At 40.3% G+C, this 26,035-nt stretch overlaps 2 protein-coding genes across 6 annotated transcripts; both read left to right on the top strand.

Annotated features, from left to right (window-relative positions):
* The first annotated feature begins 3,736 nt into the window (after nucleotides 1-3,736).
* Nucleotides 3,737-7,045, top strand: LOC116224552 (nuclear factor 7, ovary-like). Of its 3 annotated transcripts, XM_031584582.2 has the most exons (5): nucleotides 3,737-3,960; nucleotides 4,762-4,889; nucleotides 5,406-5,934; nucleotides 6,118-6,141; nucleotides 6,413-7,045. In XM_031584582.2, the coding sequence occupies exons 1-5, from the start codon at nucleotides 3,873-3,875 to the stop codon at nucleotides 6,961-6,963; spliced, it is 1,320 nt and encodes a 439-aa protein (XP_031440442.1). In that variant the 5' UTR covers nucleotides 3,737-3,872; the 3' UTR covers nucleotides 6,964-7,045. The 3 variants fall into 3 exon arrangements, with proteins under 3 accessions (XP_031440442.1, XP_031440440.1, XP_031440441.1); XM_031584580.2 differs by having other exon boundaries at nucleotides 3,739-3,960; nucleotides 4,762-5,934; XM_031584581.2 differs by having other exon boundaries at nucleotides 3,739-3,960; nucleotides 4,762-5,919.
* Nucleotides 7,046-7,818: 773 nt separating this feature from the next.
* LOC105888532 (erythroid membrane-associated protein-like) lies at nucleotides 7,819-25,793 on the top strand. Of its 3 annotated transcripts, none has more exons than XM_042710360.1 (7): nucleotides 7,819-7,899; nucleotides 21,130-21,153; nucleotides 21,674-22,279; nucleotides 22,670-22,693; nucleotides 23,214-23,819; nucleotides 24,214-24,237; nucleotides 25,215-25,793. In XM_042710360.1, exons 1-7 carry the CDS (start codon nucleotides 7,854-7,856, stop codon nucleotides 25,763-25,765), a joined length of 1,881 nt encoding a protein of 626 aa, XP_042566294.1. In that variant the 5' UTR covers nucleotides 7,819-7,853; the 3' UTR covers nucleotides 25,766-25,793. The 3 variants fall into 3 exon arrangements, with proteins under 3 accessions (XP_042566294.1, XP_042566295.1, XP_031440444.1); XM_042710361.1 differs by having other exon boundaries at nucleotides 7,826-7,884; XM_031584584.2 differs by lacking the exon at nucleotides 21,674-22,279 and having other exon boundaries at nucleotides 7,827-7,899.
* Nucleotides 25,794-26,035: the final 242 nt, after the last annotated feature.

Here is a 26,035-nt window from a genome sequence, read left to right on the forward strand (position 1 = left end):
GTCTCGTTACGTCTCTTAGCCCAAAGCCTATTCCACTCCAGAGGAACGGACACACACGTGACCACACAATAAAACACTGCCTCCACTCCAGAGGAGTTTTTAGCCCAATATAAAACACACAATCTATTACTCTGACAGTTCAGTAGATTAATTTCCCGTTTCTTATGCCTTCTAACTTAGTTATTTTTCGGAGGACTGTTTTTATAAAAACAAATGTCTCTCCCCTCAGGTTCTAACAGGGCTAAAGTGACAACTGCTATAAGCAAAAACAAGTTGCTCACCTTTTTAAATGGCCTCAATTGTCCCACCAGCCCCGTCCGTCCCTGGGGACGAGATGACACTAAAAAACGTCCTTTGTACGATCGCATCGGGGTAGTCACCAAATATGTCGTGGAAAATTCGAAGAGTTCTCAAGAAACTTCTCAATGTAAACAGGTATGAATATACAGAGTTTAATTCAGAGGAGTTAACTACTGCTGAGCTGGTCCATGGAGCATCTCAAAGACTCTAAGCATATGGCAAGAGTCCCTGTGCCCTTTTTATAGATCTAACCCCCTTTGTTCTTCCCTGTTCTTGTTTACTTCATCAGTTTTTAACCAAGTCGAGGGAGGGGACGATTGGTACATCTATTTTACCAGCGTGCATATTGCATCTATTTTGCCAGTGTGCATTTTGCACAGTTTCCTGTGATAACAGGTGACTCAGCGTTTTCAGGTATGGTGTCTGGAAACTATCTAGATGTTCAGAAGCATCTAGAGCATCGGTTCCCAAACTGGGGTACGCAAAATGGTTCAGGGGGTGCGCGGGGAGAAAATGTGATTTGCGTTTTCAAAGTAAAAAAGCCCATTACATTTTCAAACTGAGCTATAAATAGACATGAAATCTTAAATAGTCTGAAATAGCCAAGTCACATTGCCAAAAATACTCATGTATACCCATATTCAGCGAAATCATTACAGTCAAAAATAGCTACAGGTAGGTTAGTGGCCGTTAGTCAAAACATAGGCACAACGGTAAGCTCCCTCGTCAGAATTTCACTTGCTGATGCCCTGTGTAGGGAAGCGAGAGCTCGTTCCGATTGCTGCACGAACATGGACAAGTGGTTGAAAAGAGTTAATCCCCCGTCCAGAGACACCATCGGCTTCTACCAGTAGGCCTACAATCGAGGATGCACCTGCCGGTGACAGCAACCCAGGTTGCTCTTACGAGTCCTTGGATCAGGGTGCAAGCAGCAGTACATTTGTTGCTAGCCAAGCTACTAGCATTTTCACTGACAGTGACAGTGAGTCTGATGCAGAGCTTCGACCCCCTGACATGAGAAAGCACACAGATAGAGAAACGACATCATCAAAAAGACGCAAATATGATGAGAACTACATTGCTTTGGGGTTCACTTGTATTGTACTGGTTTATCTAATCGGCCAGTGTGTTATATGTGCAAAAGTACTCTCACAACTCGATGAAACCTTCACTTTTGCGCAGACATTTAGAAACGAAACTGTTTTTTTAACGGGAATTAAGAGTAAAACTGTTATAAGGGAAACAGATACCATTAATAAGAAGGGGCTAGAAGCTCCTATATGGTGAGCTACTGAGTGGCTAAGACTGGCAAGCCCAGCACTATTGTGGAGGACTTAATTATCCCTGCTGCCGCGGATATGGCTGGAGCAATGCTTGGGGAAAAGGCAAAAAAACTATACAGACAATGCCTTCATCAAAAACACTGTTTCACGGCGTATGAAGCACACCCGTCACATTAACCTGTGGTGATTATTTCTTGCTGAACTCCGCTCCTGCCACGCCCCCCTTTTCAAATGTAACGCACACACTTCTGCACACTGTTTAGTTTATTTATGTCCTTAGTTAAACATTGTTAGTTTGTGTTCTTCCGGCGTTTGACGCTGAGTATCTTGGTTTTCATCTGTTTTTCCTTGTTAAAATAGTTATTCCCGTTAAACCCCTGTGTGAGTTAGTTCGACCTCCTTGTTTGTTTCTAATTTTCCTTTACCTGGTTGTATTGCTAATAAAACTCAGTTTGGTCTAAACTTCCATCCGAATCCTGAAATCCCTGACAATTTCACAGTCTCAATTGTTATAGGCTGTATATGTGTGCAGGGGGGGGGGGGTTGTTACAAACATGATAAAAAATGGGGGGGTACGTAGCTGGAGATTGAATGTCTGAAGGGGTACGGGACTGTACAAAGTTTGGGAACCACTGATCTAGAGGAACCCGTGGCCCTGCCATGACCCCTCAGAAGCGCCTATCTGAAGGCCTGTGACGCAGCCAAAATCCCCAGACGTGCTCAAAAGCGCCTTGGCATGCTATGTGGTTTTTAGAGATGGCATGTCTACCACGTGATTTATCAGAAAGCGTATCTTATCAGAAAAGATATCTCTGCCATGAGATGTATAAGAAAAAGTGTCTACAACAGGGTTTTTAAGAAAAGGCATATCTGCCATATGGCTAACTGCTACCTCTATTTGTTGAGATGTCCATATTTCAGTACCAACAATACACACATTATTCAACAATACAGTCATAAGTAGATCAAAATACGACACAAACAAACAGGGTGATGATTGGGAACAGGTGAGGGGAAAAAACAGGAAGTGGCAGAGGGCAGGTGGGGGCGGAGTCTCAGGACAAAGACAGAAAACACATGGCCTGACAACACACAACAAGCACATGACAAAATAAACAAACAGGGGAAAGCACATGTCAGGAACCAGGAAACACAAAAAGAAGACAGAGCAGGATCCTGACACTTAGATCATTTACAGTATCCCTTCTGCCAGTCTGGGAAATTAGCACTGTTTAGGAACCAAAAAAAATGTTCTGGGTTTCCGGCGGCGCTTTGTGTCGGGCCGACCAGCTAGCAGAGGACACAAACTCCCAACCGGTTGGTAAGCCATTTCCATATTCAATTATACAGGGCAGGAGTGTGCCGTTCCTGTGCGGTCGCACCACGACCGTCACACTGTTGCATCAAGCTAATTTCTTCAAATCTTGAAGCTGCTGTTTCAATGAGAGGCAGATGACCGACTGCAATTAGCTGAAGTTTTATTTCAATCTTGCAGACTTCCAGCCAATTTGAGTGATGGTCCATGGAGCATCTTTGCCAAACACTCAGTGCACTGACTTTTTATACACTTCCATTCCTGTTGTATTAACATTATGCTTTTCCAATCGAAAACTAAATACTTATCAAACCTAAGCCAATCAGAATATTCTGCTCTCTTGTTGCCGGGAACCATTTCAAGACAATAGTGGCTGAGTGCACGTGTGTGTGTCTGTGTGCGTGTGTCTGTGTGTGCGTCTGACACCCTGTTTACGACTCTATGCAGAGATCCCTCTTTGAATACTCGACTGTGTTTGTCAGCCTGCACCTGCCGATAAGAACTGAACGTAGGCCCTCTCTGCCTGACCTTACTTGACACACGTTTTCTGAAAAGTTGCTTCATGTTCACCACACCACGGTATCACAACCATTATATTTTCTTACAAATGCAACCTCTTACAATTTACAGTTTTGTATTAATATTGCATGTACATTTTTCCTTTAATGGCATTCTTCACACAGAGTTTTCAACTTCATGAGCAATATTAATGTAATTACATGGATTTTAATGACTGGAAAGAGACTTTATGTGCTTTTGATGATTCACACCCATGTCAAGAAAGGGAAGCTCCACCCCTGGAACACTTACTAAAATAACATTAGATACAATGGGGGACTTCCTCTATCGATGTTTCCAAGAATATCAAATGGGCCAAACACTGTGGGTCTGCTGTTCACCTACAGTCACTCTCCACAAGACAGAGTGGAGAAGATCTTATCACCTGAGCAGCCGGTAGATAAGAGCAGGGCAGAATGGAGATGACTGAGGGCAGCTATCGACAATTAGACCCTGATGGAGTCAACAGACCCTCTATGGATAAACATAAAGAAACAGACACTGGTGAGTTTCTCTGCAGTACTTCAAACTACAGAGAGAATTTGGAAGCCCCAAGTCTTCATCCCTCTGGTGAATATGAATTTCTAAATATACATTTATAATCAGGGGAACCCATGAACTCATGGTTCATCCTTGCAAGGATTACAAATGCTGAGAACGCTGACCTTGTTTTATGATTAGCAGCTCGTATGAGTTTTGAGGCACATTTTTGAAGTAAAATGTATTATAATTGAATTCTACTGCGCCCCATTGTTTGAATTAAAACAATATATTAGACATCATTGGTGATGAAGCAAAAAAAGTAGGAAGGTGAGTAGTAAAAGAGTAAATTAGGAGCTATGAAAACATACATGAAAACAAGATATTGTCTTCTTATATATGATAGCAACAGTCTTTAAGCAATTTCAACCACAATACTTTTGGAATTTTTCAGTACATGTAGTATCTATCACATAATATTCAGAAGTTGAAGCATTGATTGAGAAATGTATCTAAATGCAGAAAAAAATTGTAAAGCCAGGTAATAACATCATGTCAAAACAATAGATTAACCCTGCAATGATTTTCTGCTTTTGATTAAAGAAAACAATTCTGTTTTGAACTTCTATACTGAAATACTTTATTTGTTGTAATTTAATGTCCTATATGTCAACCCAAAGACTGAACCTATGCAATTATTTTCTTTTTTGTGAACAGAATACTCAATTTAAATAATATAATACTGTGTAGTGAGATGGATTCTCAAACTCCCATTATGAAGTATATTCCTACCTGTAATTTAGTTGGTCTCTCTCCCATCTTTAGGACCCTTGAAGAGGGCTGCTGTGTGTCTGGGTGTGCTGTGTGCTCTCCTGCTGTCTGCCATCGCACTTCTCAGTTTCAAAATGATGGAGAACAAACAGTTACAGACCAGCTACAAAGAGAAACTACAGATGCAGTCAGGTTACGACAACATGACCATAGAATACAAACAGCTACAGATTACTTACAAAAACCTCAAAACAAAGAAATCCCAACTGCAGACCAGTATCAAATCAAGTTTACAGAACAGTTACAATAGCCTCCTCAGGGAGAAATCACAACTGCAAACAGGATTCAACAACCTAACTGAAGAGAATTCCCAGTTACAGACCAGTTATAACAACCTGAATAAAGACAAATCCCAACTGCAGACCAGTTACAGCAATCTCTTCAGAGAGAAACTCCAGTTGCAGGGCAGCTATGAGAACCTAAATGAACAGAAATCAGGATTGCAAACCAGAAATGACCGTTGTACTACAGAGAAATCAAGTTTACAGAACACTTACGATAGCCTCCTCAGGGAGAAATCACAACTGCAAACAGGATTCAACAACCTAACTGAAGAGAATTCCCAGTTACAGACCAGTTACAACAACCCGAATACAGAGAAATCCCAGTTACAGACCAGTTACAAAGAGAAACTACAGATGCAGTCAGGTTACGACAACATGACCATAGAATACAAACAGCTACAGATTACTTACAACAACCTCAAAACAGAGAAATCCCAACTGCAGAACAGTAACAGCAATCTTAGCAGAGAGAAACTCCAGTTGCAGAGCAGCTATGATAGCCTAAATGAAGAGAAATCAGGATTGCAAACCAGAAATGACCGTTTTACTTCAGAGAAACCAGGATTGCAAACCAGAAATTATCGTTGTACTTCAGAGAAATCAAGTTTACAGAGCAGTTACAATAGCCTCCTCAGGGAGAAATCACAACTGCAAACAGGATACAACAACCTAACTGAAGAGAATTCCCAGTTACAGACCAGTTACAACAACCTAAATAAAGAGAAACCCCAGTTACAGACCAGTTACAACAACCTAAATAGAGAGAAATCCCAGTTACAGACCAGTTACAATAACCCGAATACAGAGAAATTCCAGTTGCAGGACAAATTCCACACCATGGCTGCCGAGAAGGATAAACTACAGAAGAGACTTTGTAACCCGAGTGAGTGTCCAGATCTTTGTTCAGTGAGATTCACCCATGTCAAATTCATATTGAGGGTAGAATTGAAATATTCATATTGGTAAAATTTCTGTAAATGTTTTTATTTAAATTATCTGCTAGCATTAGGCTAAGGATACAACTGAGGGACACATTTGAATATTTTTTTTCCTTTCTTTAACACAGGAATGGAGATTACAAAGTATGCAGGTATGTCTTGCCATGGCCATGAAAACATCCTTTTCTTTTCATTTGTTAGTATTTTGGAATAATAGCAATGTGATGAAGCTTGGTATACTTACACTTGATTGGTATACTTATACATATTGCGATATCTCAAGAATTTGAAATCTTACTTCTTTAAGATACTGAAGCTGTCAAGTCCTCCAACCTTTTGCCAGTTTGGGTGCCTCACAAAACCAGCTTGGACCCTGATGGTCGCTGCTTGCAATTATACTGACATGTGATTTAACTCTTGCAGTGGATGTGACTCTGGATCCTGACACAGCTGAAAACAACCTCATCCTGTCTGCTGATGGGAAACAAGTGAGGCATGTCGACTCACCACAGAATCTCCCTGACAACCCCCAGCGCTTTGATCCTGTTGTTAATGTTCTTGGAAAGCAGGGGTTCACCACTGGTAGATTTTACTATGAGGTTGAGGTCAGTGGGAAGACTGCATGGGATTTAGGGGTAGCCAGAGAGTCCAGTAACAGGAAGGGACGCATTAGCTTGAGTCCTGAAAATGGATACTGGACAATATGGCTGAAAAATGGGGATAAGTATGAGGCAATAGAAAATCCTTCTGTTCTCCTCTCCCTTAAAGAGAAGCCAGAGAGGGTGGCGGTGTTTGTGGATTATGAGGCAGGTTTGGTCTCCTTTTATGATCCAGACAGGTGGAATCTAATCCACTCTTTCCGGGGTGTCTCCTTCAAGGAGAAAATCTATCCATTTTTTAGTCCATCTACTAGAGATGGTGGCAAAAACTCATCTCCTCTCATTATCATCACTCCAATTTCATGCCCAAACTGACTTTTATTAATTCTAACTGGCTGGTATTTTATTATGTTTTATTACTTTGTACTGCTTTCATTCATCACTTTTAATGTGCTCTTCTGTTGAATTTCTAATATCTCTATTATTATTTTGTTTTCATTCTTTCTTCTTCTTTTTTTCATTCTCACTTGTTTTGTTTGTTCATTTCTTTAATCTCCTTTACTTCTGATCACATATTTTTATCAATCTATTTACGTCAGCTGTAAAAGCACATTGGTACAACTCCTGTTGTTTTTAAATGTGCTACATAGTTAAGTTAATTTGACTTTGATTTGACTTCCATCCAATATTCACATCCACCACTAGGTAGCAGAAATGCACCCAATTTCATCTAATTCTCACTGTCATAAGAATGTCATCCAAAATGCAGAGTTCTGTATTTGATTGAATATTCCAAAACTACTCTCATAGGTGAAAGATGTAAAGTTTGTATATAATTACATGTTCTTTTTCCATACGTTAAATGCAACCACTTACAATTTACAGGTTTTTTATGCTGTTTAAAGTTGTAATTAAAATTGCATGTACCTTCTCAACTTTAATGCAATTATTCACACAGGCTTTTCAACTTTATTTGTATGAGCAATTTTAATGTAGTTATATGGTTTTGAACCTTTTGAACACAAGGTATAGTGGTTTAGGTTTCACTTTTTAGGGAAGTTTTAGTCAGTCAGTTACCTTAGTGACCTGTACAATGAAACCATGTGACCTCCCATCAGTTCCAGACCAGTTACAATAACAAAAATAGAGAGAAATCCCAGTAACAGACCAGTTATAACAACCTGAATAGAGAGCAAACCAAGTTACAGACCAGTTATAACAACCTGAATAGAGAGAAATCCCAGTTGCAGGACAAATTCCACACCATGGCTGCCGAGAAGGATAAACTGCAGAAGAGACTTTGTAACCTGAGTGAGTGTCCAGATCTGGTTGAATCGGCTTTGGGTCTTAAATGTGTATTAGTTCTTAGCTGATGTGTTATTGGATGCTTCACTTTCAAAAGGATAATCTAAATATAAATGTAGATGAGTTCAGTTCAGTGAGTGCACATAATAACAGACACAGATGTACCTAAATGTGATGACACTGATTTAAAACCGAGACATGTAGATTTGTATACTATAGCTTTCCATCTCTATTTGGATCCTGGCAGACATTTTAATCACCAGAAAGTAATTTGACTCCAATAACCTTAAACTCCAATAACCTTGTGATCATTATGTGGCTTTCCTTCCCAGACACTAGACGTTATACAGTGCTGGCATCTTCTCTTGTGATATGTTGTTTCTCAGACTTCAACACACACACACACACACACACACACTTTGTATATTGGCTAATGTCAGACGGTCTTGCTTCCTGTGTCGAGGACAACCCAATGCTAGTGACTCGAGTATGTACAGTGTGTTCATGTACGATTATGTAACACATACAGTGTGTTTATGTAAGTTACTGGTTGTGAAAAGTTAGGTTTCTGGTGTTTAGGTAAATGCACGTAACGCAACGTCATTCAATTAAAATTAGTAAAACTAACTGTAAAGTTAGATAACAGCCAGCAATGCTATGACAACAGTAATGGGCCAAGCAGGGGGTGTAGGACATCATTCGTAGTAATGTATGTTTTCCTCCATGTATTACAGTGTTTAAACATTGTTTTCTCATCAAATCTTTACATTTGGTGACCTATGTCTTTTAATAGTAACACAACATTCAAATACACTACACCTGCAATCTTTCCTGAAACCGGTGTATTTGTGCCAAGTGTGAAAAAAAAAGCCTACACTGCCCGAGAATGTCTGCTGCAGGGAGATACCACAGGTATAATTAATTCTCTGTGAATTACATTGTAATTATGCAGTCATCATCTGTTTTATATTCCATGTCACTTACTCGTACCATCCCAGGTTACAATAAGACTACTTCAGAATCAACCAGCGTGCAGCAGAGCAGACTATGGGCCTGGGGGAATCAAGCAGTAAGGTTTTTTTTGTGCACACGAGTCGTCAGTCATTTCTGTTATACAAAAATGAAAGAGGGAACAATAATTTATTGTATTTTCATTTTTCATATTTCAATTTTCATATTGATAACATGTTACATATCAAACACTGAAAGCACACAAAACTGTTTCTATCGACTTTTATTGTCAGAAAGATTGCCATATCGAATGCCAGAGAGCACTATTCTTATTATTCAATGTACTGGCTAGTACGTAAGCTGATTGTCTATTGGTAATAAATACAAAAACAAATTATCATAAAACATTGATTACAAAAATACAGTTTGTGCCATCAGTAGCCATACCAGAAAAAAATTAACACTATAAATGTGTGTCACCATTTATTGTTCTCTAAATACAATGTCAACTTTGCTCAGACGTTACAGGTATTTGATGTACAGAAGTTTTGTAAGCTGGTGTTGGGGCTGTCTGGGACGGAGAATCAGGGTGGTACTGCCCTCCTGCATGGTGCTACGGATACGAAGAGACGCTCCGTACGCTCAAGGAATGTACGTTGGGTTCAGACCTGCCCTTGATTGAACCTTGACCTGTAGCCGGCTATCACTTCCAGCTTGCCAGGTTTTTCAAACTGGGCAGAGAGATCCTCAGGGATGGGGAACTTCAGCGCCTCATCCACATCCTGAAAAACCCTGTCAAAGATGAGGTACAACACGTTTATCTGAGAGACTCCCTACATGGCAATGGTTAGAGTGTGACGACTCTCGAAGCCATAATACCATTGGACGCCCTCAAGCGTATCGTTTCTGACATAGAGGAACCATAACAAACCACGCAAGTTGGGTTTTTTCAGCGTTTTTGGGTTGGTGGACATGCCAGATACCCAAATTAACGTGTAGAAGCACTAACAAAGTGACATTTTCATAATATGTCCCCTTTAAATGAACTCTCTGAAACCCTACTAGATGTGAGAATCTTTCAACTGGTTGAGCATTTTTTATTTGACATTTAATGTACTTTAATGTATTTATATTGTGAAAAACATGTACATCTAAATTGCAGTTTTGTCATTTTGATCTTGCAAATGGAAGGGATCATACCAAGTGGTGGGTGTGGCACCACATGAGATATACATACGTCTTTAAGGATGACTACGGCCTTGACCTCCAGTCTCTTGAGGTTAGGCTTCCCCCATATATAATCTCCTTTTGGTCATCATGAAGGACGGGTGTGTGTGTGTGTGTGTGTGTGTGTGTATGCATGTGTGTATGCATGTGTTTGTGATGAGACGGCAATACGCGGGAGGCATGACTACGCATTAGCCAATCAGAACGCTCATACTGTGGTTGCCATATAATAATGGTTGATTATTGCATTAATGGTGTTCTCCCCAAATATTGTTCCAGCTCTAACTCAGTTGTGATGGAGGTTCATAATAATAATAATACTTATATTTTATTTAGCGCTTTTCTAAGGTACTCAAAGACGCTTTACATAGGGCGAAGACGAACAAAACAAAACAAAAAAAAGAAAGACAGAGGAGCAAACAAAACAAACAAACAGAACATTTTAGTAAAAAAGAAAACTGGAGAAGCTGTGTGGAATGAGTCATGTAGTGGAGGGTAGGGAGCAGGGGTTACATTTTCCTGTATGCAGCTCAGTGTGTCAGTGTGTCCGTATAGAAGACCCAGCTCAGTTTGCAGCTTCCCCTCATTGATAAGAGCTGTGGGCCAGAGCTTGATAGCACAGGCGAGTATCAGCCTGCCCAGTACATAACGATTCTCCTCTGTCTGTTTGTTGTGCTCTAAAATGTTCCGCTGATATGCACTATCTAGCTGTGCCATGATGATGACCCGCCCAAATAGTCCTAATTTCAGGGCGCAATTGATATGGGTTTTATATTTTTCGTGTTTCACTGTTCTTTCTGCCAGATGCTTCAGGTCTTTGAATCCATCGGTTGTCCAAACTGAGTCTCCATTAGTACCATTTCCAAAAAGAAGGCATGGGAAACAGAACAGTGCTCGTTTTGATGTGCAAGCAGTTAGCCATGTCTTTCTGTCATACCATTCCGTCTTGAAAGTTCGAGTCGCTTTCTCACCAGGCTGCAGCAGGATCAAGTCGTCTAGTCTGTGTGGCTCCAAACGTTTAATTTCTAATTTCTCTTCCAACGACAATGTACTAAATTGCACCCTCAACAAATAGTCTACATTATTCATTGTAGGCTGAATTAAAACACTTCCAAAATACTCAAAAACTAGCGATAGCTAACTAGCAGTAACGTTACTGGCATTGATCTGTCTGATTATGATCTGACTGTTTTTTTTTTTTCTTGCTAGTTGCTAGGCAGATTTCGTGGGGCACATCTGAAAGTGCCCTATCTCCCAATGTTAACTTTGGCCTGTGTGGTTCACGCTCATTGGAGTTTCCATGGCAACAGTCTTAAGCTTGCGCCGCTGCCCCACAGAGCAGAGAGGGACAGCAGCGTTTCACAGAGCAAGCACACAGAAAGAAACACACACGAATCAAATTACTCCAAAACAGGACTATAATTCTTGTGAGTCAAGTTTATTCACACACAGATTCACACTACTTTGCATATTAAATAAAATAAGATATATTTTGCCACAAAGCACAGATGTATTGAGCTTTCTGCACAACAGCGCCATCTGGATCTGGTGGGGCAGTGCCCGACGTGCCCCTAATGTAAAAACGCCACTGTAAGGATAAATAAAAGACTTATAGCACCATGTCCTCAATTTGATGGAAAAGTTGTTCAATCAGCTGTTGTTGTAGATCGGTGGCAAAGTCAAATGCACAATCAGCAACAGTGTTTCTGCTCAGACCCACATTTAAAAATGTTTGCCTTTTCTCAGGGCACACGATTTCGCAAACTTTTACTGCAGATAATGCAGTTCTTGTCAAATTCTCCCTCGGTAAAGGGTCGGGCTGCTTTAGCGATCTCCACCACTACAATAAAGCTTGCCTTCACAGAAGCCTCACTTTGTGATTAGGCTTTTATTAGCACAGTCTGCTGTGACACCAGCCTTCTTTTCAACTCCTCTACCTTCTGATTCATGTCCAGATGTTTGTACTTGTCTTAGTGTTTCGTTTCATAGTGCCTTCTTAAATTATATTCTTTCATTACAGCCACATCGGCTCCGCACACAAGACAAACAGGTTTGCCCTTTGCATCGGTAAACATATATTCTGCCTCCCACCTCTCTTGAAAACCCCTGTTTTCAAAGTTTTGGGGGGAGAGAGACAGGCCGCAAGCTAAACTTTGACTTCAGGTGATGAGGCTGCAGACAGTGGGGCAAGGGCTCGCACTTGCGGGCCTACATTGACATAGGCTGCAAATGCGGTGGCAGTGCATTGTGGGACTTGCAGTATTAGTGGTGTGTGTGACATACCGGCGGCCGCCACAGGCCAGCTCTGATAGACATTAGATATTATCTAGCGGGCCAAATAAAATGACACCGTGGCACATTCAAATCAATGGAACATTTTGCAACATTCAGAGAAGCCAGCGGGCCGGATGAAACCGCTTGGCGGGCCGGATCTGGCCCGCGTGCCTTGAGTTTGACACATTAAATTGTGACGATGAGGTCACTGAAGTCAGAAAGGAAGATGTTCTGAGAAGTATGGCCTAACTAACTTTCAAGGACAAACTATAGGTGTTTACAAGAATACAAATGATTCTTAAAATCAGTTAGATAGACCTATCAAAGTTTTAGGTTACCTCTCAGCGTTGGTAACATGTCCCACATTGTCCCACACAAACTTACCACTCGTCCCACATTTGGACTGTTTGCATCTGGTCACCCTACTCTGATGTACCTCCTAATAGTCCTAACATATTTCATTTAATTACATTCTCCACACATGGTTTCAACTTTATTTGTGTTTTAAATCTTATTTTTTTTTCACTTTTTGACCCTTTGCAACTTGTCTGACTGTGAGTTCTGATTCTGAACTGAGTCTTCTCCAAAAGAGGAAGAGAAAATTGGGGGTACTTTAGTGTGAATGTGTTTTTGCTGAAGTTCACAGTTGCTGTGACTTCCTCCATCCTTGTTTCACTATGCTGACAATGACTGACACACACACACACACACACACACACACACACTCACTCTCACACACACACACACACAGGTTCTCATCAATGGCTCAATGGCCCACCCTCACTACATAGTCATGCACTTATTCTACCCCGTACTCTGTGCTAGCTTTTCCTGCAGTGTAAATAATTGCCACCAACATAGTTTTCTGTTCCATTACTCTACTTACCCTTGTAACAGTAACCTACGAGCACACTGTATACACACTAAGCTGTAATACAATACTGGAATGCTCTCTCCCCACCTTATCCACTATCAAGTTTGTGTGCATCATGTGTATACCATGTTATGTTTGTATAGGATTGTGTGCATTTACCACATGTATGCTAGCATGGTCATCCTGATACGTGCATGAATTCATCTGCCATGTTTCTGATTGTGTCCCCTCCCCTCCTTCCTGTTAACAGGGAGTTTGTCCTTGCCCCTGTTGCCATTGTGCTTGCTCCGAGGGGGTTTAGGCCCTGGGCTCTGCAAAGCACTTTTGGCGCTATATAAATCAAAATGTATTGAATTGAATGTAACACTGGGCTCAGGACTGTACCCATAATGACAATTTACCTCATGAACGTGAAGAGTATTGTGTAAATTGTGTAAATGTAAACCTTGATGACTTGATTCTTCTCCTACAGAAGAAGATAAAGAGAAGGATTGTGTTTTCGCTGATGCGGTTTTCAGCTGCTGTGTGTCACAAACTCAGATTCCAGAAACAGATTAACAGCAGAGAAATTTCTTTTACTGTTTCCTTAACGTCACTCAGGCAGGTTCAATCACAAACAAAGGAATTTAACAATAGCAAGACCAAATAGTCTCAGTCTAATATCCAAGAGAGTGGGGAAGGGTTTTGTAGGAGAGATAATGAGCAGGTGATTGCAGACAGGTGAGGGAAGCTAATAGACTGGGGTTTGGGAGTGATGATGTCAAGTGAATGGGGAACGAGGAGGTGTGGCCGAGGGAGAGCCAGGTGCAGGTGTGACAATGTGATTTCCTCCATACGTGTTTCTAAGAGTACAAAACGTGTAAAATGGTGTAGGTCTGAACTACGCTGACAGTGACAAAGAAAATCCCCTGATCAATAGGTCAGTCGTCTGCCCTCTCTAAACCAAACCTCACGAAATTCTATCCATGTTAGCCTAATTAATCCCATTTTTATACAATTACATGTTGTTTTTTCTGTACATTTCTACACAGAGTAGGAACAACTTACAATTTACATTTTTTGATGCTGCCAACTTTTTTTGCATGAGCAATTTTGATGTAGTTACATGAACTTGTAAGAAATGACAGTATATCCTGTGAGTGAAAATGAGATTCATAATCGAGCAGCTGCTGTGACCACCAAAGGTTGGCCAAAAAGGTAATCTTATCATGTTATCAAAGGAAAGGTCCCCACACTGGTATTGCTCAGACACCTGGGGTCAGGAAACAAACTGAGGGGAGAGTGACTGCAACAAATTATAGTATGGGAATGGGGGGAGGCCATTGAGAACCATCTCAGGCAACAGGTTAGAGAAACCTGATTATCATACAGAACAAAAAAAGGTTGCCAGACCTGTTTGCATTAGAAGCCTAGCTCATATACATTTAAAGCCTAGGAGGTGAAAAAACACTATATATGGCTCGAGTAAAAGATGCTTGTTGTTCAGATCTGCACCGCTGAATCCAGAGTTTGTTCCACGTTACTGCACTTCACTGGAATAAAGACAGATTGCGGCATCAAGCACAAAATAAACTTCCTTTTTCTTATAAATCAGAGTGAGCTGCTGGGACTTCCCCTATCCATGTTTCTAAGAGTATAAAATGGGCCAAACACTGTGGGTCTGCTGTTCAGAGTTGTCATCTTAGGGCTGAGCGATATGGATGAGAAATCATATCTGATATTCTGTACACCAATACATGATACATACTGGTATTTTCAAGTATTTTCTAAATGTTTAAGTGGGATAAATGTACTGTTGTGTCTCAAATGACAATGTTTTGCAGAACGTGATTTAACTGCATGAATAGTGCATATAGGTATTGATTTTTTTCACAAAATAAACTTCCTTTTTCTTATTAATCAGAGTGAGCTGCTGGGACTTCCTCTATCCATGTTTCTAAGACTATAAAATGGGCCAAGCACTGTGTGTCTGCTGTTCACCTACAGTCACTCTCCACAAGACAGTGGAGAAGATCTCGTGATCATCTGAGCAGCGGGTAGAGAAGAGCAGGGCAGAATGGAGATGACTGAGGGCATCTATCGACATGTAGCCCCTGATGGAGTCGACAGACCCTCTATGGATAACCATGAAGAAACAGACACTGGCAGTACTTCAAACTCTAGAGAGAATTTGGTAGGCCCAAGTCCTCAACCCTCTGGTGAATATGAATTTCTAAATATACATTTATAATCAGGGGAACTCATGAACTCATGGTTCATCCTTGCAAAGATTACAAATGCTAAGAGCGCTGACCTTGTTTCATGATTATGATTGTATTCATTTTACACCATATATTTGGAGAACCAGTCTTATACCCCGTTTACACGATGGGAAAACGCATATATTTTCATGCGTTTTGGCCTTTCATTTACACGAAAACGGAGGTTTTATCACGGAAAACGATCATTTCTAAAAACTCCGGCCAAAGTGGAGATTTCTGAAAACTCCGTTTTAGTGTTTGCGTGTGAACTAGGTCAAACGGAGTTTTAGGTTCTCAAACGTCACAGTATGCGACTAAAAATGCATCACATCATGTGTCCTATTGTTTACAGTTAGTTTGCTTACTGATCATGGATGCTGTTAAGGTAGTGCTCATTTATACGTTTGTATTTACAAACACAACTGCTTTTCTATATGGAGGAGCAGAGGCGAAGAACTGCACGGAGGTCAGCAGTCTTTCTACTGCTTTCACTCCCAAGACGTAGGCTACATTGCCTGCCAACGTCGCCACCGACGGTTTTGGATCCGACCAGGGCGAACTGCTGTCTGGTGGGAAAACTTCGAGAAAGAAGTCGTCCTCCCGGACGAATGTCATGAGAACTTCCGAATGTTGCGCTCATCACTACTGTCTCTTTCGGAGTTACTGCATCCCTCCATAGAAGGGCGTATTTATGCGGGCTCATGTAAACAGAAACTTTTTTGAAAACGATGTTGTGTGTACGACGTTATTTTTGAAAACGGAGGGGCAGAAATATTCGTTTCTGTAAATACCCGGCTATGTGTAAATGTGGTCTTAGATATGATCAGTTCAGGAAACAGGTTTAATCTTGTACAATGGTGGCCAACCAAGGGAGACAGAGACTCTTCTAAATTATCCCTTGAAAGATTGCAGTTAAATGCCCTCTGAGTGTAAGGGGTGTCACCCTGTATTCATGAGGGCTTGGAGACAGAGTCGTTTGCTACGCAGAGGAAATAGGCACAAGAGCTCCAGCTCTGTGTGTGTGTTCATCATGTTGGCAGACTTCAGTGTGTCTGTGTGTGTGTGTTTGTCATGTTGACAGACTCCAGTGTGTCTATGTTTGTGTGTTTGTGTGTGTGTGTGTGTGTGTGTGTGTGTGTGAGTGTTGACGCTTGGCTCGTTTCAGTTCTTCGCCTCCTGCGGTCTTCTCTGTGTATTGTGTCTATATTAAAGGCCAGGTGGACTGTCTGGACCTTAAGGATCCTTGCTCCACATGGGGTCATTCTGCCTTCGGCAATTTCCTGATATGCTTAGATATGCCTTTCTCATTTGAGCTGTTCGGTCAAAGTTCCTTTGGAGGGGGTGGGTAATCATTCCAGATGTTGCCATGGTCCCTTGGAGTTGAGAGGTTTTGATGGGGTTGATCGTGTTGATGATGTTCCACCCCCTTTTGACATTGTGACGAGGTGCTGAATGGCGCTGTTGTCCTCCAGCTGTTCAGAGTTTTCCAACTTCCTGAAATCTGGCAAGAGATCTTTGACAGTTTAATCCTAGGCAACAGGCCCAATGGTGTCGGCCATTTCCATAAAACAGGAAGCAAAATGTTTCTGTTAACATTATTAGTACCTAAGATCCTTTGTTTGGGTGTGAAGGGCTGCAGACAGCAAGGTCTGGGCCCACAGTAACCATTTGTATGCTAATGAGCGTGGCACCTTTAGACATCCCATGTGGTTAAGTCACAGAGAAAGGCAGATTGGAAGCATTTGTCATAAAATATAAAGTGTAATCAATGTCAGTAAATAAGTAAAAGAGCCTTCAATCCCCCATATGAAAGCTCGGGAGCTATCACAATGACTGGATGACATCGATGAGGCAGAAGCTGGAGCATTTGAAAAGGAAAAGCCAATTCAAACAATTTCCCCTAAAAGAAAGTTAGTGGTCAAAATGTATGTCATTTAGTTGGTGAAACAGTCTGTCAGTCCATTCATACAGCTGGCCGGCACACAGACACACACACACACACACACTCATTCGCTTGCTCAGGAGACAGATATCCATGCCTAGAGAAAGGAAGCAAGATGTTTAAGTTACAGAATGATCTGCTCCTGGATCATTTGATAAGGTCAGCCGGGCTAAGACCTGTTTTGAGAAAGCGCATTCTGCAGTTATCATCTCATTAAGATATGCATTAGTAGTAGGATAAGCCTTTTGCAAATCCTGCAACTGATTAACTTTTTCCAAAACTTTTTCAAGAGAATGCAGTTAACTGTTGTGTTATTTTGACATACTACCCATGACACTTCTACCCTCCCCCGTTTTGATCTGCGGCTGCCTTAGCGGCTTTGTCCGCAAGATCATTACCTTTGTTTGTTCACTGTGTCCTGTAATTTAAATGACAGAGCATTTAGAAGGTGTCAGGTGTATGAATCTTGTCTATAGTATGGTTCGTGTTCTTCTCACAGTCTAGCAATTTTAGCAGCCTAAAAATCTGACTCCATTAAAAGCCTTGTGAATACTGTATCCATCTTGTAATGAGAAAGTGGGAATATTGCTTTCTCTTGTCAGATTTAACTTTTTCATGCCTCATCATTTCTAATAATGGTCATAGCAGTCTGGACATTCAAAGGAACCCTATTTTCATGAATCCTGACTGGCCATAGCAAAAGACTGGTCTCCACAATTTAACTTAAAAAAAAAAAAAATCTAAAGCTGAAGATTTCAGGCGTAATTTCTGCGCAAATAGCGGGTAAAGAAATAAAATCGTATTTACCAAGGGGGCGCACTGAGTAAAAACGCAAATTGCCCGCTGCTGGGAGGGTATAAAGGAAAGTGGGTGTTCGTCGCAAAGAGATGGGTGGAGATGCGTAAAGTGCGCCTAATTATGTATTAGTAACGAAATAAGAGGTGTTTTAGCATGACATATCAGCTGCTAAATTAAACATACTGTATGTGCGTGCGAGAAATTTGACAGAATTAATTCCAAAAATAAATACGAACATCAGAAAAGTTATTTGTTTAAATGTTTATATTTTATATATAATTAAATATAGGCATATCAAAAATTGTCCCACCAGTTAGCTGTTCTGCCAGACAGAGCAGCATATTCATTTCACCTTCCATGTTTATTTTGACTTTATAGCCTCTCGAGCGCAAGCTACGCCCAGTGCCATTGCAACCAAACGTCCCTGTCCACAATAAACGCATGTTCACAAAGAGTGTCCCCTTCCTAACATTAGATGGAATGTTGGAGAAGTAACGCTGGCATCACGGTGTAAAAAGGATGAAATAACAATCACAGAATGTAAGGCCCCTACACTGAACAGAAGGGAAAGGCACCTATCCGGTCCTGTTCAACCCTAAAAAAGCAAAGATTTTTTCAAAAGCATCGTTTCAGTGTCGGAATACGCCGTTTTGTGTTTTGTGTGGACAGAAGGGCTAAACAGATAAATATGTATGCGTTTCTATATTTAGTGTGGACGGGGTCTAAGTTTGCTGTTACCTCGTGAACCAAAAGCTCTAATTCTAATTCTAACTCATCATCCATAGTGGCAGGAACACACAGGCCCATTGTCCCCTATTTAGGCGGCGCGCTATAAGCACTAATGGACGGAGTAAGGCGCTGATTGCCCGACGAGGCAATAAATATTGGTTTGATAAATTCCACGCAAAATGCGGAAAAACACAATGCGCTAAATGAGGCCCTGAGTCTGAGCCATTTGCTACAAAGAGGAAATGGGCACAAGAGCTCCAGCTGAGCTCCATGAGCCCAGAGATCTGAATTCACAAGTCAGAAGCCCTTCACACCTACCCCGGATCAATCTCTTTCCAACAGAAATGCTTACATTCTATCCTAAGTCCAAATAAAAGCAAAACTACACCTAGATATAAGATGCATTGAATTATTGACTAAGGTATATCATTATTAACTCTGAACCTTAAATTCTGATTCCTTCAATTAGCATTGGAGGTACATTTTTATAGTATGACGGAATCAGAATTTAAGGTTTAGAGTTAATAATGATGTACAATAGTCAATAATCCAATGCATCTTAAATCTAGTTGTAACTGTTTGACTTTAGTTGGAAAAATGTAAGATTTCACAGCTGGATCCCTCAACCCATTGTCTCTGGGTAGCAAATGGTTCAGAATCATATTCATAAAGGGATGGAACTATGGGGTCACACCCCTTATTCTCAGAGGGCATATAACAATGGCTGATTAAAAGATTATTTTTTGAGTGAAACCTCTATCGTCTTCATATAAACGATGGCAACGGTCTTGGCATTTTTAACCAAGATACTTTTGGAATTTTGCAGTACATGAAGAAGCTATCACATAATATTCAGACATTGAATCATTTATTGAGAAATGTATCTAAATGCAGAACTTCGGAGACAAAAATGAGCAAAACCAGGCAATATCATCATATCAAAACAATAGATGAACTCATGCAATTATTTTCTGCTTTTGCTTATAGAAAGCAACTCTGTTTTGAACTTCTATACTGAAATACTTTATTTGTTGTAATTTAATGTACTGTATGTCAACCCAAAGACTGGAACTATGCACTTATTTTCTTGTTTGTGATAACAGAAACCTCATTTTAAATAATATAATACTGTGTAGTGAGATGGAGTCTCAAACTCCCATTATGGAGTATATTCCTACCTGTTATTTAGTTGCACTCTCTCCCATCTTTAGGACCCTTGAAGAGGGCTGCTGTGTGTCTGGGTCTGCTGTGTGCTCTCCTGCTGTCTGCCATTGCACTTCTCAGTTTCAAAATAATGGAGAACAAACAGTTACAGACCAGCGACAAAGAGAAACTACAGATGCAGTCAGGTTACGACAACATGACCATAGAATACCAACAGCTACAGATTACTTACAAAAACCTCAAAACAGAGAACTCCCAACTGCAGACCAGTTACAGCAATCTTAGCAGAGATAATTCCCAGCTGCAGGACAATTACAACAACCTCAAAACAGATAAATGCCAACTGCAGACCAGTTACAGCAATCTTAGCAGAGAGAAACTCCAGTTGCAGAGTAGCTATGATAGCCTAAATAGAGAGAAATCAGGATTACAAACCAGAAATGACCGTTGTACTACAGAGAAATCAAGTTTACAGAACAGTTACAATAACCTCATCAGGGAGAAATCACAACTGCAAACAGGATACAACAACCTAACTGAAGAAAAGTCCCAGTTGCAGACCAGCTATAACAACCTGAATAAAGACAAATCCCAGTTACAGGACAAATTTGACACCATGACTGCCGAGAAGGATAAACTGCAGAAGAGTAAGTGTTCAGATCTGGTTGAATTGGCTTTGGGTCTTAAATTTGTATGGTACAGTTATGTCGGAATGCAAATATAATTTCATACTTAACTGATGTGTTACTGGATGCTTCTGCTTGAAAAGGATCATTTAAATAGAAACTACATCTTTTGCAAATGTTTAGTTGACCTTTAAAGGTGGTAAGGATGTTATGTTAGGCACTATACAGATGTTTTATGTTCAGTGAGACTCACCCTTGTAAGGGTTGTCAAATTCATATTGATGGTAGAATTTAAATATTCATATTGGTATAATCTCTGTAGCTGTTTATATTTAAATTCCCTGCTAGCATTAGGCTAAGGATACAACTGAGAGACACATCTGAATAATTTTCTTCCTTTCTTTAACACAGGAATGGAGATTACAAAGTATGCAGGTATGTCTTGCCATGGCCTTGAAAACATCCTTTTGTTACTTAATTTGTTAGTATTTTGCAATAATAGCAATGTGCTTGTTACCACTGTCCACTGTTCTGTAAGAAGGCAAAAAAAAGCTCAATTTCGTTTGTTCAAATTCTTATTTTTTAAATGAACAAACCTTGATACTCACACTCACTACAAGATTATTTGGACAATCACCACATTTTTTGAAAATTCATCCATAGGGGGCGCTACAACTGACACATGTCACTATCTCTAAAAACCGCTTCAGCTAAAAATCTGAAATGTGGTATAGTAACACTTTGTTGGTATACTTTCATATTGCGATTACTCAAATGAAGCCAAAAATTTGAAATTGTACTTTGCTCACATTTCCTAAAGTGCCAATGTCTTCTTTAAGCTTTTGAAGATCTCAAGTCCTCCAATCTTTTGCCAGTTTGGGTGCCTCACAAAACCTGCTTGGACCCTGATGGTCGCTGCTTGTAACTATATTGACATGTGATTTTACTTTTGCAGTGGATGTGACTCTGGATCCTGATACAGCTCACAACCACCTCATCCTGTCTGCTGATGGGAAACAAGTGAGGACTGGTGACTCATCACAGAATCGTCCTGACAATCCCAAGCGCTTTGATCCTGTTGTTAATGTTCTTGGAAAGCAGGGGTTCACCTCTGGTAGATTTTACTATGAGGTTGAGGTCAGTGGGAAGACTGCATGGGATTTAGGAGTAGCCAGAGAGTCCATTAACAGGAAGGGACAAATTACCGTGAGTCCTGACAATGGATACTGGACAATATGGCTGAGAAATGGCAATGAGTATATGGCACATACTAGTCCTTCTGTTCTCCTCTCCCTCAAAGAGAAGCCAGAGAGGGTGGGGGTGTTTGTGGATTATGGGGCAGGTTTGGTCTCCTTTTATGATGCAGACAGATGGAATCTAATCTACTCTTTCCGGGGTGTCTCCTTCAAGGAGAAAACCTATCCATATTTTAGTCCATCTCTTAATGATGGCGGCAATAACTCGTCTCCTCTGATTATCGTCACTCCAATTTCGTGCCCCAAATCCCAGTTGCAGGACAAATTCCACACCATGGCTGCCGAGAGGGATAAACTACAGAAGAGTGAGTGTCCAGATCTGGTTGAATCGGCTTTGGGTCTTAAATTTGTACAGTACAGTTAGGTCGGAATGCAAATATAATTTTATACTTAACTGATGTGTTACTGGATGCTTCTCCTTGAAAAGGATAATTTAAATAGAAAGTACATCTTTTGCAAATGTTTAGTTGACCTTTAAAGGTGGTAAGGATGTTATGTTAGGCACTATAAAGATGTTTTATGTTCAGTAAGACTCACCCTTGTAAGGGTTGTCAAATTCATATTGATGGTAGAATTTAAATATTCATATTGGTATAATCTCTGTAGCTGTTTATATTTAAATTCCCTGCTAGCATTAGGCTAAGGATACAACTGAGAGACACATCTGAATAATTTTCTTCCTTTCTTTAACACAGGAATGGAGATTACAAAGTATGCAGGTATGTCTTGCCATGGCCTTGAAAACATCCTTTTGTTACTTAATTTGTTAGTATTTTGCAATAATAGCAATGTGCTTGTTACCACTGTCCACTGTTCTGTAAGAAGGCAAAAAAAAGCTCAATTTCGTTTGTTCAGATTCTTATTTTTTAAATTAACAAACCTTGATACTCACACTCACTACAAGATTATTTGGACAATCACCACATTTTGTGAACATTCATCCATAGGGGGCGCTACAACTGACACATGTCACTATCTCTAAAAACCGCTTCAGCTAAAAATCTGAAATGTGGTATAGTAACACTTTGTTGGTATACTTTCATATTGCGATTACTGAAATGAAGCCAAAAATTTGAAATTGTACTTTGCTCACATTTCCTACAGTGCCAATGTCTTCTTTAAGCTTTTGAAGATCTCAAGTCCTCCAATCTTTTGCCAGTTTGGGTGCCTCACAAAACCTGCTTGGACCCTGATGGCCGCTGCTTGTAACTATATTGACATGTGATTTTACTTTTGCAGTGGATGTGACTCTGGATCCTGATACAGCTCACAACCACCTCATCCTGTCTGCTGATGGGAAACAAGTGAGGACTGGTGACTCATCACAGAATCGTCCTGACAATCCCAAGCGCTTTGATTCTACTGTTTGTGTTCTTGGAGAGCAGGGGTTCACCTCTGGTAGATTTTACTATGAGGTTGAGGTCAGTGGGAAGACTGCATGGGATTTAGGAGTAGCCAGAGAGTCCATTAACAGGAAGGGACAAATTACCGTGAGTCCTGACAATGGATACTGGACAATATGGCTGAGAAATGGGGATGAGTATAAGGCACATACTAGTCCTTCTGTTCTCCTCTCCCTTAAAGAGAAGCCAGAGAGGGTGGGGGTGTTTGTGGATTATGAGGCAGGTTTGGTCTCCTTTTATGATGCAGACAGATGGAATCTAATCTACTCTTTCCGGGGTGTCTCCTTCAAGGAGAAAACCTATCCATATTTTAGTCCATCTCTTAATGATGGCGGCAATAACTCGTCTCCTCTGATTATCGTCACTCCAATTTCGTGCCCCAAATCCCAGTTGCAGGACAAATTCCACACCATGGCTGCCGAGAGGGATAAACTGCAGAAGAGTGAGTGTCCAGATCTGGTTGAATCGGCTTTAGGTCTTAAATTTGTATGGTACAGTTAGGTCGGAATGCAAATATAATTTCATACTTAACTGATGTGTTACTGGATGCTTCTCCTTGAAAAGGATAATTTAAATAGAAAGTACATCTTTTGCAAATGTTTAGTTGACCTTTAAAGGTGGTAAGGATGTTATGTTAGGCACTATTAAGATGTTTTATGTTCAGTAAGACTCACCCTTGTAAGGGTTGTCAAATTTATATTGATGGTAGAATTTAAATATTCATATTGGTATAATCTCTGTAGCTGTTTATATTTAAATTCCCTGCTAGCATTAGGCTAAGGATACAACTGAGGGACACATCTGAAGAATTTTCTTCCTTCCTTTCTTTAACACAGGAATGGAGATTACACAGTATGCAGGTATGTTTTGCCATGGCCATGAAAATTTCCTTTTCGTTTCATCTGTTAGTATATTGGAATAATAGCAATGTTCTTGTTACCACTGTCTGTAAGAAGGCAAAAAAAAACAATTTCGTTTGTTCAGATCATATTAACAAAATTAACAAATTAACAAACCTTGACACTCACTTAAAGATTATTTGGACAAACACCACATTTTGTGAAAATTCATCCATAGGGGGCCCTTCAACTGACACATGTCACTTTCTCAAGGACTGCTTCAACTAAAAATCTGAAACTTGGCCCCATTTGCTAGTGCCAATTGGCTCACTCATCAAATTTCAGCCGTTAATATTTGCCAGATTGAATGTCCGATATTCATGAAACTTTATAGGATCATTCTGTCAGAATGGGACATAGAAGCTATGTACCAAATATAAAATAAATTGGCAAAAGTAATAATCACATTCACATTTTGGTTCATAGCTCAGGATCTGCATGGGTTAGAAACTCTTTTTCCTGAAAAGGGGGGAAACGTACTAAATTGATCATCACAAATCTCCAGACCATACTGACAAAAAGTTGTTCAGGGAATTTTGAATCATCGAATCATTTCAAGGTTACGGTTAATGCGTTAATAAGGCATGGCCTATATGACTTTGTAGCCAATATATTGTCATGTAAATGTTCAAATATATTCAAACTTGACACCCTCGGTGAGTAGCACAATCTTTAAAAGCACACCAAATTTCGTGAAATGTATTCAGCCTTACAGCTGACATATTGCAATACCTCAAGAACTGCTTAAGCTAAAAATCTGATATTGTACTTAACTTTACCCAAATTGCTCACATTTACTGAAGTGCCAATGTCTTCTTTTAGCTTTTGAAACAGTCAATACCTCCAACCTTTTGCCAGTTTGGGTGCCTCACAAAACCTGTTTGGACCCTGATGGTCGCTGCTTGTAACTATACTGACATGTGATTTAACTCTTGCAGTGGATGTGACTCTGGATCCTGATACAGCTGAAAACAACCTCATCCTGTCTGCTGATGGGAAACAAGTGAGGCATGTCGACACACCACAGAATCTCCCTGACAACCCCAAGCGCTTTGATCCTGTTGTTAATGTTCTTGGAAAGCAGGGGTTCACCTCTGGTAGATTTTACTATGAGGTTGAGGTCAGTGGGAAGACTGCATGGGATTTAGGAGTAGCCAGAGAGTCCATTAACAGGAAGGGACGCATTACCCTGTCACCTGAGAATGGACACTGGACAATATGGCTTAGAAATGGGGATGAGTATGAGGCACATGCTGGTCCTTCTATTCTCCTCTCCCTCAAAGAGAAGCCAGAGAGGGTGGGGGTGTTTGTGGATTATGAGGCAGGTTTGGTCTCTTTTTATGATGCAGACAGATGGAATCTAATCTACTCTTTCCGCGGTGTCTCCTTCAAGGAGAAAATCTTTCCATTTTTTACTCCATGTCCTAATTATGGTGGCAAGAACTCATCTCCTCTGATTATCATCACTCCAATTACGTCCCCAAAATGACTTTTATTAATTCTAACTTGCTGGTATTTTATTATGCTTTATTATGTTTTATTATTTTGTACTGCTTTTAGTCATCAATTTTAATCGTGCTCTTCTATTGAATTTCTAATATTTCTATTATTATTATTTCGTCTTTTTTTAATTTTCACTTGTTCATTTCTTTAATCTCCTTTACTTCTGATCACATCTTTTTATCAATCTATTCACGTCAGCTGTAAAAGCACTTTTGTACAACTCCTGTTGTTTTTAAATGTGCTATAAAAATTAAGT

The sequence above is a fragment of the Clupea harengus genome, chromosome 18 (genome assembly GCF_900700415.2).
Source record: "Clupea harengus chromosome 18, Ch_v2.0.2, whole genome shotgun sequence".
NCBI classification, from domain to species: domain Eukaryota; kingdom Metazoa; phylum Chordata; class Actinopteri; order Clupeiformes; family Clupeidae; genus Clupea; species Clupea harengus.